Source organism: Protobothrops mucrosquamatus, unplaced genomic scaffold (genome assembly GCF_001527695.2).
Source record: "Protobothrops mucrosquamatus isolate PMUCROS unplaced genomic scaffold, P.Mucros_1.0 scaffold329, whole genome shotgun sequence".
Lineage (NCBI taxonomy): Eukaryota > Metazoa > Chordata > Lepidosauria > Squamata > Viperidae > Protobothrops > Protobothrops mucrosquamatus.
In genome coordinates, this window is record NW_015386668.1 from 117,536 (window position 1) to 132,943 (window position 15,408).

At 37.8% G+C, this 15,408-nt stretch overlaps 1 protein-coding gene across 2 annotated transcripts; it reads left to right on the top strand.

Annotated features, from left to right (window-relative positions):
* Positions 1-397: 397 nt before the first annotated feature.
* On the top strand, positions 398-14,238 carry ISOC1 (isochorismatase domain containing 1). Of its 2 annotated transcripts, none has more exons than XM_015815258.1 (5): positions 398-752; positions 7,161-7,280; positions 7,582-7,785; positions 7,910-8,026; positions 13,522-14,238. In XM_015815258.1, exons 1-5 carry the CDS (start codon positions 411-413, stop codon positions 13,534-13,536), a joined length of 798 nt encoding a protein of 265 aa, XP_015670744.1. In that variant the 5' UTR covers positions 398-410; the 3' UTR covers positions 13,537-14,238. The 2 variants fall into 2 exon arrangements, with proteins under 2 accessions (XP_015670744.1, XP_015670742.2); XM_015815256.2 differs by lacking the exon at positions 13,522-14,238 and adding an exon at positions 10,088-11,226.
* The last annotated feature ends 1,170 nt before the right edge of the window (positions 14,239-15,408 follow it).

The window sequence follows — 15,408 nt, forward strand, 5'->3', positions numbered from 1 at the left end:
AGCTGCCGGGCACAGCTGGGATGGCCCCTTTTGAGCAGGGGGAGCGGGCAGGAGTGGCAGTCTGGCCTCCCTAAGAGACCGCCCCCTCATCTAAACCTCCTTTTCAGAAGCGCCGCGGCTCACAGCGACAGCGTCTCATTGCCGTCCCGGTCCGCTGCCTTTACAGGCAGGTGTCCGCCTGTCTGCGCATCAGTCAGGCCAGGTTGCTTCTCATTTCAAGCGACCTTTTCCCTTCCGCGTCCCCACCTGGTGGTGCCTTGCCCTTCCCAGGACAGGTTCCTATGGTGAGAAGGAGGAGCAGAAGCCGCGATTGGGGGCCGCCGGCGCCTCCCGTCTGGCCAGGCGGCGGCGGCGGCGACAGGAGGAGGAGCTGCGGCGGCGGAGCGGAACTGGAGCGGCTGCCCACGAACATGGCGGCGGCGGGGCAGCAGCAGCTTTCGGAAGCCTCAGCTGCCGTCGCTCCTCTCCCGCTCAGCAGCGGCGGCGGCGGGAGCGGCGGCTCCGGCTCCTCTGGCTCTGTGCCGGTGCTCTTTTGCTTCTCGGTCTTCGCCAGGCCTTCGACGGTGCCTCATGGCTCCGGCTACGAGATGCTAATTCAGAAGTTCTTGAACCTCTACGGCGACCAGCTCGACATGCACCGCAAGTTCGTTGTGCAGCTCTTCTCGGAGGAGTGGAGCCAATACATCGACCTGCCCAAGGGCTTCCTGGTGAACGAGCGGTGCAAATTGCGCCTCGTGCCCCTGCAGATTCAGGTGGGTGACGGCGAAAAAGAGCAAGGGCGCGCGCGCCCTGGCGTGCACGGGTGTGTGTGTGTGTGTGTGTGTGTGTGTTTGTGTATCTCCGAGTGAATGCAAGAACAGCGCCGCCTTGGAAAAGTGGCTCGATCATTGAAGCGAAGGCCCTCTTGCCATCTGGCGCCCAGTGGGAGGCTTCCACACCCACGTTGCGCTTTGGAGAACAGCCTGCGCACCTTCTGCAAGTCAAGTTTTGGTTCCCCTAACAAAATGGCTGCATAGGTTGGTTTGCACCACAGTTGCGTTCCAACACCTTGAACCATTAAAAATAGCCAGTCACAGTTTGTCCTAGTGTGTTGAATCAATCCATCTTGGCTCAAATTTCCATGAGGGGGTCCTTGGTGCTCTCTGAGCTTGCTTGCTTGCTTGCTTGCTTGCAGACCTTTCATTACCCTAACTAGGTAACATCATCATGAGTTACAAATATTCTCCTTCATTGATTATGTTTCCATCGGTTGTGAATCCTGAGAATTGGAACAATCATTAATATGCATGTTGTGTGAACACAGGTGACACGAAGTAAAACATGGTTTTGGTCTTGGGCATTTTAAAAATAAAACCTTTCCAGCTTGTACACTGGTTTGTGTTAGTCCATACAACACTGGTTATTCAGTGTGTTATTCAACAGGGTGTTATTCAATACATTGGTTAAACCCAATTCATTGGCTGCCAGCACTAAATAATAACAAATGTTTATAATGATTTAAAGAGCTCATTCCTGCTTTTTTGGGGAGGGGAGGGGAGGGGTGTAGGACCTATTATGTTAACAGAAGAACAGTTGGAAGGGACTTTGGAGGTCTTCTAATCCTACCCCCTAACTTTTACAGAGGCTCCACTTCATTGCTAGTTTATTGCTGAGGCAGACTAAAACCTGGTCAAGCTGATCCAGCAAGAAAGTGATGTTTTCTATGCTGAATAACCATTCTGTGCTGTGTGAGGAGGAACCGGGAGGTCAGTGATCTGCTACAGGACCATCTTCTCCCACCCAGCAATGGTTTTCTGAGCTATCGTGGCCATTTCTTGGTTGGCTGTGGGGATGATCAGAAATTTGCCTTGCAGCCAATTCAAGGGCACAGTCACTTCTGCAAGCTTGCTGTTCCCACTCTGCGTGGCCCAGCATTAACTCCTGCTACAGTGATTTCAGCCTCCATTGCTTTGTGACCTCATTTTTCATCTCATTTTGCTTCTTTCTCTCTTGGCACGCACCCCCCCCCCAGGAAAGTACAGATCATTCATTTTTCCTGCTTCTCTTTCCTTAGTTGAATCTTCCCTTAACCCTTGCCCTCTGTGCTTTAAGGAGAACTCCACCACTATCTCCAATAACAGCAACTGTGGTTAACCCTTGGAAGGATCTGCACTTGATTAGGCAATACTGTGCTGTCTAGCCAGTGTGGAGGTAAAGAGAGAGGAGTAGGCAGAGGAGAAGATCTGTGCTTGATCCAGGAGGGGAGTGAGGCAGGCAGCAGAGAAGAGTTCCATTCTCTGCTTAGGAAACCTAATCATCTCTATGTAAGGATGGCATCTCTACTGTCTCCTTGTTCAGAATATTCAGCAAGAGGAACGTCGAGTTTAATAATCTGAATAAAACTGATTTTCCTCCAGTTTTAATGGTAGCAGGAAAGTACCAATGGACGAAGTTGGATAAAGCTTGAGTATTCCCAGATCACATTTTAATGACAATTATAAATGATGGAGGGAATGGTAGTTTGCCATAGAAGGTGATCTTGGCTGAAGTGCCTTGTGAATGGGATTTCCTAGCTCTGAACATCCAAATTAAACCGCATGAATTGGTCCCATTGATTTTATTGGACTTGTTTCGTAATTCTGCTATTGATCTCATCTGATCCCACCAGCTGAGGCTGGTGGAATTCCAGGCTACTGGAATGCCTTTAAGCCTTTAAAGAAATTGTCCGTCCTGATAGCCTAAAGCACTTCTGCACGGTAGTCATAATCTAGCAATCTTTGTTGCTGGTTGCTGTCATTAACTGAATCCCCAAAGTTGTTAGGCAAGGCAACTTCCTGCCAGCTTCTCACAACCAAAATCAGTGGGGAAGCTGACAGGAACTTGCAAGTCCCAGGCCCTCAGGCAGGTAGGCGGCTGCTACTGGGTGGGGCAAGGAGCAAGGGTGTGTGGGGAAGGGTATGTGAGAGGTGTGGCATGAGGGTGTGCGAGTGTGCAAGGGAAGGTGCAATGAGGTTCAAAAGAGGCACTGTGGGAGGTAGGGTGCACGAGAAGTATCACATGGGTCAGCAGTATAGGTTGCTGAGGGTGCAGAGGGGTGTACATGTGGCTGATACGGCACAAGCGCAGAGGGGCTGGGGTGGTGCACGGATTGGGGAGACTTCCCTGCTAGCTTCCCCATTGACTTTTGGGGGAAGCTGGCAGGGAAGTTTGCAGATGATAATCATGTGATTAAAGGGTGCTTGACAACCAGTCATAAGTATGAATAGGTTGCCAAGTGCCCAGATTGTGATCACCTGACCTTGGGGGTGCTGGGATGGCTGGAACTCGTAGGATAAATCATAACAACCATTTGCATAGCACCATTGTAACTTGGAACGATCGCCGAAGGAATGTTCATAGGTCGAGGACTACATGTGGCGCAAAATATATGAACCAAAGGAAATGTTTGTAATTGAGTATTTTAGAAGTTCCAAAAAATAAATACAGGTAGCTTCGGTTATTCAGCTTCTCATTATCAGAGCATGAAAATAAATTCCTGTTACATAGCACATCTATCTCTTTATCAGTGATTAAACACTAACTTTGAAACACCCAAATATCTTTATAACATTTACAATGTTATGCTGTTACTAGGTTCCATTTTAAATCAGGAAGAGGGCCTTCTCAACCGCTGCCCTGCATTGTGGAACATCTTGCCCTTGGAGGTGAGGAAAGCCCCCAGTCTTTTGGACTTCCGCAAAGGGGTCAAAACCTGGCTGTGTAGCCTTGTGTGGGGGACACAGAGGCCCACAGAGACAACCCCCTCCCCTTGCCGCCTGTATTAACAACTGTTAATCTCGCGCCTTGGAATTCCTTACCTTCTGAAAATTTTATAATATTTTTATAATTTTAAAATTTTTAATCCTAAATTATTCTGATTTTAATGTTTGATTTTATTGTTGGTAATTGTACACTGTCCAGAGACCCTCTCCAACGGAAATGGGTAATTAAATAAATAAATTTAAATTTTACAGCAAGTAAGCATCTCTATGTGATAACATGTGTTGTTCTTTAGAGCTCCAGTGCTGCTGATTATTGAAATAAGATCAACAGAGGATAGCGGGTATGGAAAATTGTGAAGTTACCCTAGTTGAAATGTTCATCTCCTATCCTATGCCATTCTAGGAAATCTTTATAAAATGGAGTAAAGGAGAGAAGAGATGGCATTGGACTGCAGTTAGAAGTCTTCAGGCTGAGTAAAACTTTCCTCATGGTGTATAGAGCATGAGCAAGGACATTTTATGTTATATTTAAGAACTTGAAAGCCACTGTTAGTATTTCCTCATTAGTAACATCAGTCAGCATTATTCAACAGCCATCATTGTTCTGCCCTATCAGCAGTATTCAGTCATCACTGTTGTGCCATATCAGATAGGCTTGACATTGCCATCATGATGTTTAAGTGAGGCTATAAAATGTTATAAAACATGGGGGTTTCCAATAGAAATCTGTAGCAAGAGTACTCTGTGCTGGGGATTGACTCTTGAGATCTGATATGCAAAAAACTGGTCACTTTCTCTTTTAAGCCAATTTTTAGCCCTTGGGATTTATTGTTAAAGCATTATTTTTTTCACTTGAACCTTGACTTCTGCTAAAATGTGACAGTGGTATTGGTACTTGATGTAGATACATTTTCAATATCTACATTTTATAAGTATATCAGTCATAAAAAATCATTCTATTTTGTTTTGGTGTTTTATATATATAGCATTTGTTTTACATTTTAAAAAAATGAGTCTATATTTCAAAAAAGATTCAAGAATTTATCATTTTAAGATTGCAGTCTTAAGCAGGACACTTTGTGTATTCTTGCATTTGGTGGGAAAGTGCTACACTTTGAATATTTAATACCCCTCAAAGAAGTTTCATTTGGCTGGAATTTTTTTAAAAAAACTCAGGGATATGCAAACTTTTTTGGGTCAAGGGCTAGATTTAGCCTTTGAATGTTTACACAAAAAAGAGCAAACAAGAAGCAGCAACAAGAACAGAAGTCGAGAGAGAATTAAATGAAGGATTAAAATTAAATTTTATTTTAAAGAGCCCCTTTCTCTATTTAAAAGGGGGTGCATAATATTAAAGCTGAGGACTCTACTTGGCTTTACTAGAGACTGGACTACAAATAGCCAGGTCTGGAACAAAATTTAATCTTGATTTAATTGTTTTGAATACTGTTACTACATTGCAGTTAATAAATGAAGTAATGACGTTAATAAAGTCATATCTTCTATTCCTCGAAATACTACAGTTCAGCAGTTTTGAGAGGAATTCTGGGAATATTGTAGATTATATGTGTTAAACAGGGAAAATCTGTTCTTTTTCAATCCTTTTTTTTCTTCTTCCATGGACTAAATTACACTCTATAGCATTTTTAGATTTTGTAATAGATGTCTGCCTTTAGATATCTGCTTTTTGTAATAGCTACATGCTTACATTCAGAGTTGCATAAAGAAGTACTTGGTATTGTTTTAAAATGAATGTCTTAATTTGCAGTAACTTGGAAGACAAATATACAATATACAGTATGTATGACATACATTTCCCTTTGATTTTGCTCGTTGGCTTGTTGCAGATACACTTTGTTTAAGTACGGTTTGTGAAATAATGATTTAATTAATAACACAAATTAAATTTAAAATAAATTTAAATTATTATAATCATATTATTTCCAGTTTCTTAAGAATTTAACTAGGGAAAAATACCCAAGACATGTTAGAATAGTCAGTGTCTGGTTCTCTGAATTCATAGACCATCTTCAAGTTCTACTGACTGGTTATATATAATGAAATCAGTTTTGATGTTGGCCAGAACTTAAAATAGAAAAACAAACCAGACATAAAACAGTACAGTTTACTTTATGTATTTATGCATGTGAAACTTCAATACTTCAATTCTGCTTGTCCTTTCTTCAGAAGTTAAACTTTGAGCATGTGAATGTATACTCAAACAAAAGTCCATTTGAATTGAATCAGGCCTACTCTGAAATATGTTAGCTTAGAATTGCAACCGAAATGTTCTAATTAGCCTACACATTTTTAGGAATGCCTTCCTTCATTGAAATTCATAAAATATATTCCAAGTTAATATGAACATATTTTCAGTCTGTTCAGCTGTCACAGAACTTAGTTATCATAAAGGTCACTTTTATAATGGCTTGTCAGAATAGAATGTGAATTATTCCAAAGTGAAAAATGATGATCAGGAAATAAGAAAAATGTATTGAGGCAAACAGTGATAATGAGCATCAATAATTTTCACATGCATATAATCACTGTTACATATGAAAGAGAGTGGATTTTTTTTTTCTGGCAGCAGCTCTTCATGCTATGTGAAATGCTTTTTTGGAGGATCCCTGAACTTTCTTTGAGATAGGAAAACATGCTCCTCTGTCCACATTCATTTGTTAGATTTCTATTTCCCATCTTAAGAGTTGTACCTGAATCATTGCAGTTTAGCACCTCAGTCACTCTATATCACAATGCTTTGGATTTAGCATTTCACTTGAAAACATTCATGAAAAAACAAGATAAATACATTTCAACAGTCATATTTGAATAACAGTGAATTGCTAAACTTAGAAAAGTAAGCTTTGGTTTCAAAGCGCCTTAGCAACACACTTGTAATATATGAAAGCATCTTTTTTATTATTTAATTTTCATGCAGTATCTTATATTTAGCCCCCATAGTTAACTTGCTTGCAGTGGATTTTTAAAAAAAAATCTGATCAATAAATAAAATATTGATTTAAATCCCAAAATGTTGGATTCATCTGATTCATGCATTTCAAAGATAATGATAAAGTTACCAAAATCATATTGCTATATTACTATCTTCACACATTTGAAGGAAGTTTGGATTTCTCTTTCACAAACAATAGCCTTCCTTACTACGGCAGCTTGGTTTTAAAAGAGAGATTTTATGAATTAGAAAATATTAACATGGAAATATGTGATTCTAAGATAGGGTTAAATATCCTACTGAACAAAAATAGTATGGTTTCCACCCATTTAAAATATTTCTATTTAAACAGAGGGATCCTGCATATATCTCCTTGAATGTAAGTTAATTGAGAACAATGAGACAATTTTTGAGGAAAATGGTATGACATCCATAATTATTATTATTCCTTTCTTTCTTTATCTCAGATAACTACGTTGGGCAATCTCACACCATCTAGCACTGTGTTTTTCTGTTGTGATATGCAAGAAAGATTCAGACCTGCTATCAAGTATTTTGGAGATATTATCAGCGTAAGCCAACGATTGGTATGTTTATTTGTTTCTAATAATAATAACAATAACAATAATAATAACAAAGTTGGAAGGGGTCTTGGAGGTCATCTAATCCAACCCCCTGCTCAGGCAGAAAACCCTATATACTACCATTTCAGATAAATGGCTGTCCAGACACTTCTTAAAAACTTCCAGTGTTGGAGCATTCACAGCTTCTGGAGGCAGGTTGTTCTACTGATTAATTGTTCTAACTGTCACTATTTTAATTGTACTATTATTGATATTTTATTGTTTAAATAAAACAGTTTCATTTTTCTGTTTTTTATCTTTGCAGCTTCAAGGTGCACGGGTTTTAGGAATCCCAGTCATTGTAACTGAACAGTATCCTAAAGGTCTTGGAAGCACCGTTCAAGAGATTGACTTAACTGGCGCTAAACTTGTTTTACCCAAAACAAAGTTTTCTATGGTGTTGCCTGAAGTTGAGGCTGCTATAGCAGAGATACCTGGAATCCGCAGTGTTGTTTTATTTGGAGTAGAAGTAAGTATTTCGTTTTCCTCATATTTGCAGTTTTCCTACAGCAGCATTACTATTGAAATAAAGGTAAAATGTCATTTGTAAATGTAATAATTGCTGATATGGTTTACTTTGATTCTTCTTCAAGACTCATGTATGTATTCAGCAGACAGCGCTGGAATTAGTAGGCAGAGGCTTGGAAGTTCATATTGTGGCCGATGCAACCTCTTCAAGAAGTATGATGGACAGAATGTTTGCTCTGGAGGTAATTTTATTAGATAGTTATGTGAGATTGGCTTCAGTCACTGTTAGATTGTAACAATTATAAGTATTATATTCCTGTAGCTTCAAATATTTCTATTGCACAAGAAAGGAAAAAATTTTTTCTATTTCTTAAAACAGTATATATGACTTCTCTACCATTGTTAGCATTCACACAGTCTCTACTGATTTCTTTGGTAACAGTAACTGAAAATTAAAAATATGATGAAAAGAGAATACATTCAAAGAAAACCTGATGTAGCATAGAAAACATGAAACAATTTCTAGAATACAATCTACTGGTTTACTAAAATAAAGGGTTTCAGCTATCTTTTCTGCTTTGGGAGAGAAATCAATCTTACAAAACATAAATAAAATCTATTTTAAACTAGCTGTACCCAGCCACGTGTTGCTGTGCCTCAGTCTGGTAAAAGCGTGTGTTGCTTTTACGTCCAACAGATGGCGCTGTTTTTCAAAAAATGTTTTTACCTGTCACAGGTGTGACATCTATATAATATAGGTATATAAAAACACGCGGGTATTCGAATGCAACGTTGTGTCAAAATTTCAAAGCAATCGGTGAAGAATGTTCGGAGATTTAAGATTTTGAACAAACGAACATTTACATTTTTATTTATATAGATATACCTCACATATATGATAATCAAAAACTCTTAATATAGATTTTCAGGTGGTCCAAAAGATTATCTATCCACAGATTAGGTTATATGTACCACAGGCAAGTGTTCTTGAAACCTACAGCGCTATCACGGTTCTGTAATTTTCTTTATCAACTTCAAGTATGCACTATTTCATTAACTATTTTCATGATGTATTGAATATTTCATATTTCAGCTGCCAGTCTTACATTACACATAAATGACATGCTTGTAGAGCTGTTCTTTCAAGTGGGCAGGAATAGCAAGCTTACTACTTGCATGGAATCCAGAGTATTATCAGATGAATAATAATGAATATTACTTTGCTGTAAAGTACTTCATTTTGTTTTTGAGCCCATTTTATTGTAACATATATTTGGTGGTTGTCATCACTATTTATTCATTTGCAAAGATATGTATTCCTTTTAATCTTAAAAACTTCAGATGGCTTACATAAACATATAATTCAATAATTAAAAAACAAGTCTAATTAAAAGCAATAAGGCACCTCCATGCCCCAGAAGCCCAAGAAATATCAACATTTTCTCCACTTTCCTGAATTCTTAAATTGTAGGAAGTCTTCCAGACCTCTGGGGATAGAGCATTCAAGAGCAACAGGGCTACCATATATATTGATTATTGTCAAAAGCAGTTCGGTTATTCTGGTTTTTTAAAAAAAATACTGAATTTTTTTTCCAACTTCTCTTTTTTATCCCCAAACCCAAAGCAATTTAGAACAATTATAAAATATCAAGAATGATACACAATACAATTACTAGAATTAACTTTCTGCTAAGATTTTTGAAAGAAACTCCAATCTCTTCCTGTCTTTTTGTTATATGAAAAACATGTTTTTTTTATGGGACAGATTTCTCAGAATACAGACACAAAGATGAATATAACATAAGAGGTATCTTTTTGATCCTGAGCTTCATTTATTTCATCAAGGGCATAAGGAATTGTCTGTTATCAACTATGTGACTAATTTGTGATGCCTTAATGTGCAAATCACTGCATCTGTTCAGCATTTAACTTTTTCAATATATTCTTTGTGAAAAACAAAATGGACAAAGAAATGGGATAATGCAGGAGGGGTATAACTGGAAGATATTACAATCCAGACCCCCATAAAATTCTGTGAAGGAACAGGAAAAAATGACAATTGGATAATGAAAGCCTTGCCTCAAAGCTATTTATTTATTAGTTTACATATAATTGTTATCTATTGTCGTATTATTAATATAAAATGTGATTTCAAAGACCTGAAATTATTTTCAAAACAGTTGGATTTCTTCTTTAAGATAAATTATAGTGCACTGTTATGAAGAAATGTAAAATCTGTGGGTTTATTATTCAAATGTTTCTCAGCAGATAATCGGCTTTAGTTGTCTGTTTTGTTTTTCCAGCGCCTTGCTCGCACTGGGATTATTGTTACCACTAGTGAAGCTATATTGCTGCAGCTGATAGCTGACAAAGATCATCCCAAATTCAAAGAAATCCAGAACCTCATTAAAGCAAGTGCTCCAGAATCAGGACTTCTTTCTAAAGTATAAACACTGTTAAAATAATTTGACAGAGGAAAATGGAAGTTACGAATACATAAATACACTCTCTCACACGCAGATGTATAATCTCTCATACACGCCTATCAGTTGATGTATTTTGCTTGCCTTAGCAGAATTTGTTATATTACGCTTTCCAGGTGCTGGTATATTCTATAGTTATAGCACTTTGAGGCTTGGAGTACCATAGGATCATTTTCTTTTTAGAACAAAGTTTAAAATAGAGATACATGTTTGTCAGTATTTTGCCCACTGATTGTAATTCAACTCCTCAGAAACAACCCACGTATTTTTGTGAAACCTTTTTGATTGAATAACTGTACTGTGGAATTGTTTTACTTTTTGTATAATTAATGCAGTGACATAGATAAATGTGTTAATTATGTTTTAACATTCTATGAATGGAACAATATTTTAAATAAAACAGGACACATATTCTAGAGAAGATGGTTGCTTAATCATTAGAGAAGGCAATAATATTAATGCATAACTTTGTGATATAGCTAAGGTGATTCTTAATTATTCAGGGCTTTATTAAATGCTGTTGCAAAATCATTTATTGTGAGTTTTTAACTGGAAAATTGTATAATGTTCACTTCAAAATCCCAAGCAGTTCTGACAATTTATTAACGGGAATATATGAGAGATTGATGACACTAAAGTAGGAGATTTTATTTTATTTTTAAGTATTCAAAAGAAGATTCTAAAGCTTCTCAGTTCCAAATATTGAAATAACTTCTTTCTGGATGTGTTGAGGGATTTATTTTTAATCCTGAATGTATATATTTAATGAACTCCATCTGGTTTCTGCATTAATTCTGGTAAATTAAAGATTTAGTAAAACCTGCATCAGTTTTATGCTGCATTTTGAAATACAGATGCTGAATACTGTTTTAAAAAAGGCCTGATTCAATAGAGTGTTTTGATGTACTGTTTTATAGCCTAGAAATAAATTTGAGTAACCCTGCTCTTGTTACAGCTAATTCATTTGTCTTATAAATGATTCAAAGTGTTCTAACATTTATATGAAAAATGCATGTGGCTTTCTATGAAATGTATTTTGCAATATTGAAAACAATCATAATACAGATTTTTAAACAACAGTTCATAGTTGGAAACTTCTGAAACATCTCTTAGTGCCCCACAGTCTACTACAAAAGTTGGCTCTAAAAAGAGGCACATAATACAAAGTTTGACCTTTGATTTTGCTTATGAAGAACTTGTCTCATCAGTAAATTTCCCTTTATCTTGAAAAATTCAGTCCACTGACCCAAAGGTAGCATTTAAAACACACTTTATTTTAAAGAAAACACAAAGCTGTCACAATTTAAAATGAACACAGCATGGTATTGAGACAAAGATAAATATTTTGAAGAATCACAACTAAATATTATCAAGCAGTCAGGAATAAACGAGCAGTTGTACATAACTTATAAATGTATTCCAGTATATTGGACCACGATAAATGGATGTACAATCAAAAACTTGATTGCTTCCCTCAATTCAATTATTGGGATTTTAACAAATTTACTTACTGTTGAGTATGCACAGGTGATATCCAGTAGGTTTTCCCATGTCTTCTGATGTGAAAGTTCTACAAAACTGCAAGTAGTTTCTCAGTTTCAGAATTGATTTGCCATGCAACATGAATAGTTCACCATTGAGAAACACAAGGAAGAAGTCCTTTCAAGTGGTTACAGTTCTCCACTATGCCATTCCCTGGATTAAGGTACTATATAAAATGAAACTCCTGGTTTCTTCAACAGAGATGTCCATTAAGCATTTCATAACTACCTGGTACTTAATAGTTCCATGTGGGTATGCAGACAGGTGCTATTTACATATAAAACCTACCCCTTTTATTAAGACTCATTTTTCAGAGATGTGTTCCTTAGGCTAGATAAGACATAGATTTCTTGTTTCATAAGTATCATCAACTAGGATTCCACTTCCTCCATGAGATAGACTGAGAAGATGGCTGTTAAGACCAAGTAGATCGTGTTAAAGCAGAAACATGCTCCTCCCTGTCTAGAAAACAGCTTTCTTGTGTTATCCCAGTGCTTCTGGAAGAGTCTATCTGCCCAGAGTTTCTAAGCCTGGTGCTTTAAAGAAATTGTGCCCTGTGTTCCCACTTGAGAACCCCAAAAACCCTGTGATTGAAGGCATCCCACTTCTAATTGTATATTTGTGTGAGAGAGGAAGAATAATTTGGATTATTGCATTTATTAGGCAGGTTGCTCTGTTTTTTTGCATGATATTAAGAGGTGCATAAAGAAAAAAAGGAGGAAAGGGAATGTAAAACACTTTGGGAATGAATGGATTTGATTCATATAGTTCCTGGAGAAGATGTTAGCCTTGCAGCTCTAAATATATGAGGACTCATCCTTATGTTTCCCTAGCTGTAACACAAACATGCCACAAGTAACCATTTTTATATGTTAGGTCATGGCATTTTTGGCCAGGAGCTGGGTCTGCCCAGTTCGTATTGGTAATTTTAGGATGTTGTGGGCCTGTTCCCTCATCTTAGGTTGCTGGGCACTTTCCTCCATGACTCCTTCGTTGAACTGCAGGAGAAGGCCCTAGGATGAAATCACCTTTCTAAGTTTATTCCGTGGTGCAGTAATTAAATGTTAAGGAATACAGAGGGAGAAAAAAAAATAACTGATGAATTTTGAGATTCACACTAGCTAATAAACATTTGCATCTGTTCTGGGTGAACAGTGTTAGTGGGAGCCAATGCAATTCCACACTCACGTTATTTCAAAATGTTCAGTGTGTTTTTATTCAGGTAAGCAAATGGCAGCTTCTGGCAATCCAGAAGGCAAAATAAACCTAAGGGGATTCTAAAGTCCCATGATCTTGATACAGAAATACATTGGGCCGGCTGGAATCTGCAGCCTTCGCAGGAGAGGAATTTTCAGATAAAGAAAGCCAAGCTGTTTTCCTAAGCATGCTTGAAGTGATGGTCTCAGTGTAGATTATCCCATAGATTGGAGGAGGCCAGATGCCGGTCAGCTATAGGGAGGCTATTTTGAAATTCAGAGAATTCACCTCTACTGTTACAGCAAGGATCCCCCTAGGAATGATAGGCTGTTCCCAAGCAGACGGAGAAAAGGCAGGAGGACGTTCTTGGTTGCTTGGTTTCCTAGAATCCTTTGTCAGTGAAGCCAGGAGGAGTTGTACAATGTAAGTAGTAGTACTGAAAGCATAGATACTTGTTACAATTACTGGAGTAGAACACAACAGTTCTAAATTCATGCCTTCCTCTTCACCCTTAGGCCACAAGTGGTTAAGTCCACCATTCAAAGCACTTGCCTACATGAACTCAGTTCCCTCCAGATGTTAAGGAGATTGATGGTTTTTCTCATGAAGTGGAAGGAAATGAAGCCAAAGGAATCCAAATGATGCCTTTCCTTAATGCCCTCTGTAAGTAACTGTAACAACAGCACCATCCATTGGCCGCCAATGAGATCTAACAGGGCTCAGTTCTTAGGACAGCAAATTTTCCACCAGTGCATTTTTTTCTGCCAGCTCAACAACTGAGAGTTGCATTTGAGATAGCTATCTGGCTAATGACTTCAAAGATACTAATTATCTGAATCCTTAAAGCTACTATACTTTTGGCCAGAGTATACTAAAACTGCCTTGGAGTTGATAGGTGACTAACCTGGAAGATGCATTGGGTGAGAAATACGTCTACAAGAATTCTGGAGCTCTTAGGGAGCTTTGAAACCACAAGAGACCAGATCATCTGGAAGGATTGGGCTTCAAGAGAGCTGCTTTGTGGTGAATGGATTATCTGATCAAGTAGTGTCTAAAAGGCAGTGCCGGAGAACTGGTATTAACACCTAAGAATCCTATTTCCCCTGCTTCTTTCTCCTGATACAAATGTGTACATTCAAAATAATTTTCTTATTTCTGCAAATCCTCAACTAGTTTACACCAAATCCATTTGTTTTGCAACCCCAACTGTTACTTTTACATACAATAAATGCATTTATTTTGCAACCCCAACAGTTACTTATACATACACTTTATGTACCTTTTTGCCATCATGAGTATAATACATTCATTGATTGAAGCTATTGAGCTATTCAGAAAATAAGGATTGTAAAAAACAACAGTATTTCAACATTTTATTACACTCCATTACAGATTTCAGAATAACAATATTGGAAAAAGAAAACTTGACAGAAATATTGGGAAGATATTGCTGATTTCATGTATATCAAAAAGTTTCAGGCTATCTCTGAAGATCTCAACAAACAATGGATTTTTAATAAATTACCAGTGTTAATTGATAAGGAACTTGTAATCTAACTCACATATAACCTGCATCTTCATAATCATAATGTCTTCTCCTTTCTTTCTTGTACCCTCACCTCATCCCAGTTAGCATTCTATTAGCAAGAATTCTGCCTATTACACAATTGCCTTCCTATCTCCTCCCGCATATTTCTGTTTATACGTATAAAATACCTCTTACAAGATTTTATTCTGTATCATTGATCCAGTAGACCTGCAGTTTTCTAGGCAAGGAGAGGGAGGGAGGGAGGGAGGGAGGGGGAGAGAGAGAGAGAGAGAGAGAGAGAGAGAGAGAGAGAGAGAGAGAGAGAGAGAGAGAGAGACTAGTCAAGGTCACCAGGTGGCTTTGTGTGTAAAGCAGGACTTGAAATCATAGCCTTCATGTTTATAACTTGGTCCTTTTAACCACTACATCAAAATGTCTTTTTTATTTTGAATTAAGCTCAATTTATATTTACTCTGGAAAATTCAATTAATTGTAATTCTAAATTTCTCAAGAGTGTCACCTAGCATTACATAAAGCTGTAGAATTTTCTGGAGAATCTTTTTTTTATCATAATATTCTTCCAACATTGTGGTAAAAAGAATTAAACTGGTTTCCTCCACAAGCAGGCAATGGCTATCAGCATAGAGTATATTAAAAGTTTTGTAACAGAGCATGTTGTTATTGTTCTTTTGCATATTGGGAATATTTCATTTGCATTCACGAGACTCCTTAAATAATAACAGACTGTGAATATATTTTTCACTTAGATCACTTCCATAACCAGGCAATGGTTTGAGCAAAGTTTTTACTGAAATTGATCTGGAGATATTCCAGTTTCCATATGCAAGCAGCTTTTAAGAAGACTTTGTGGTTA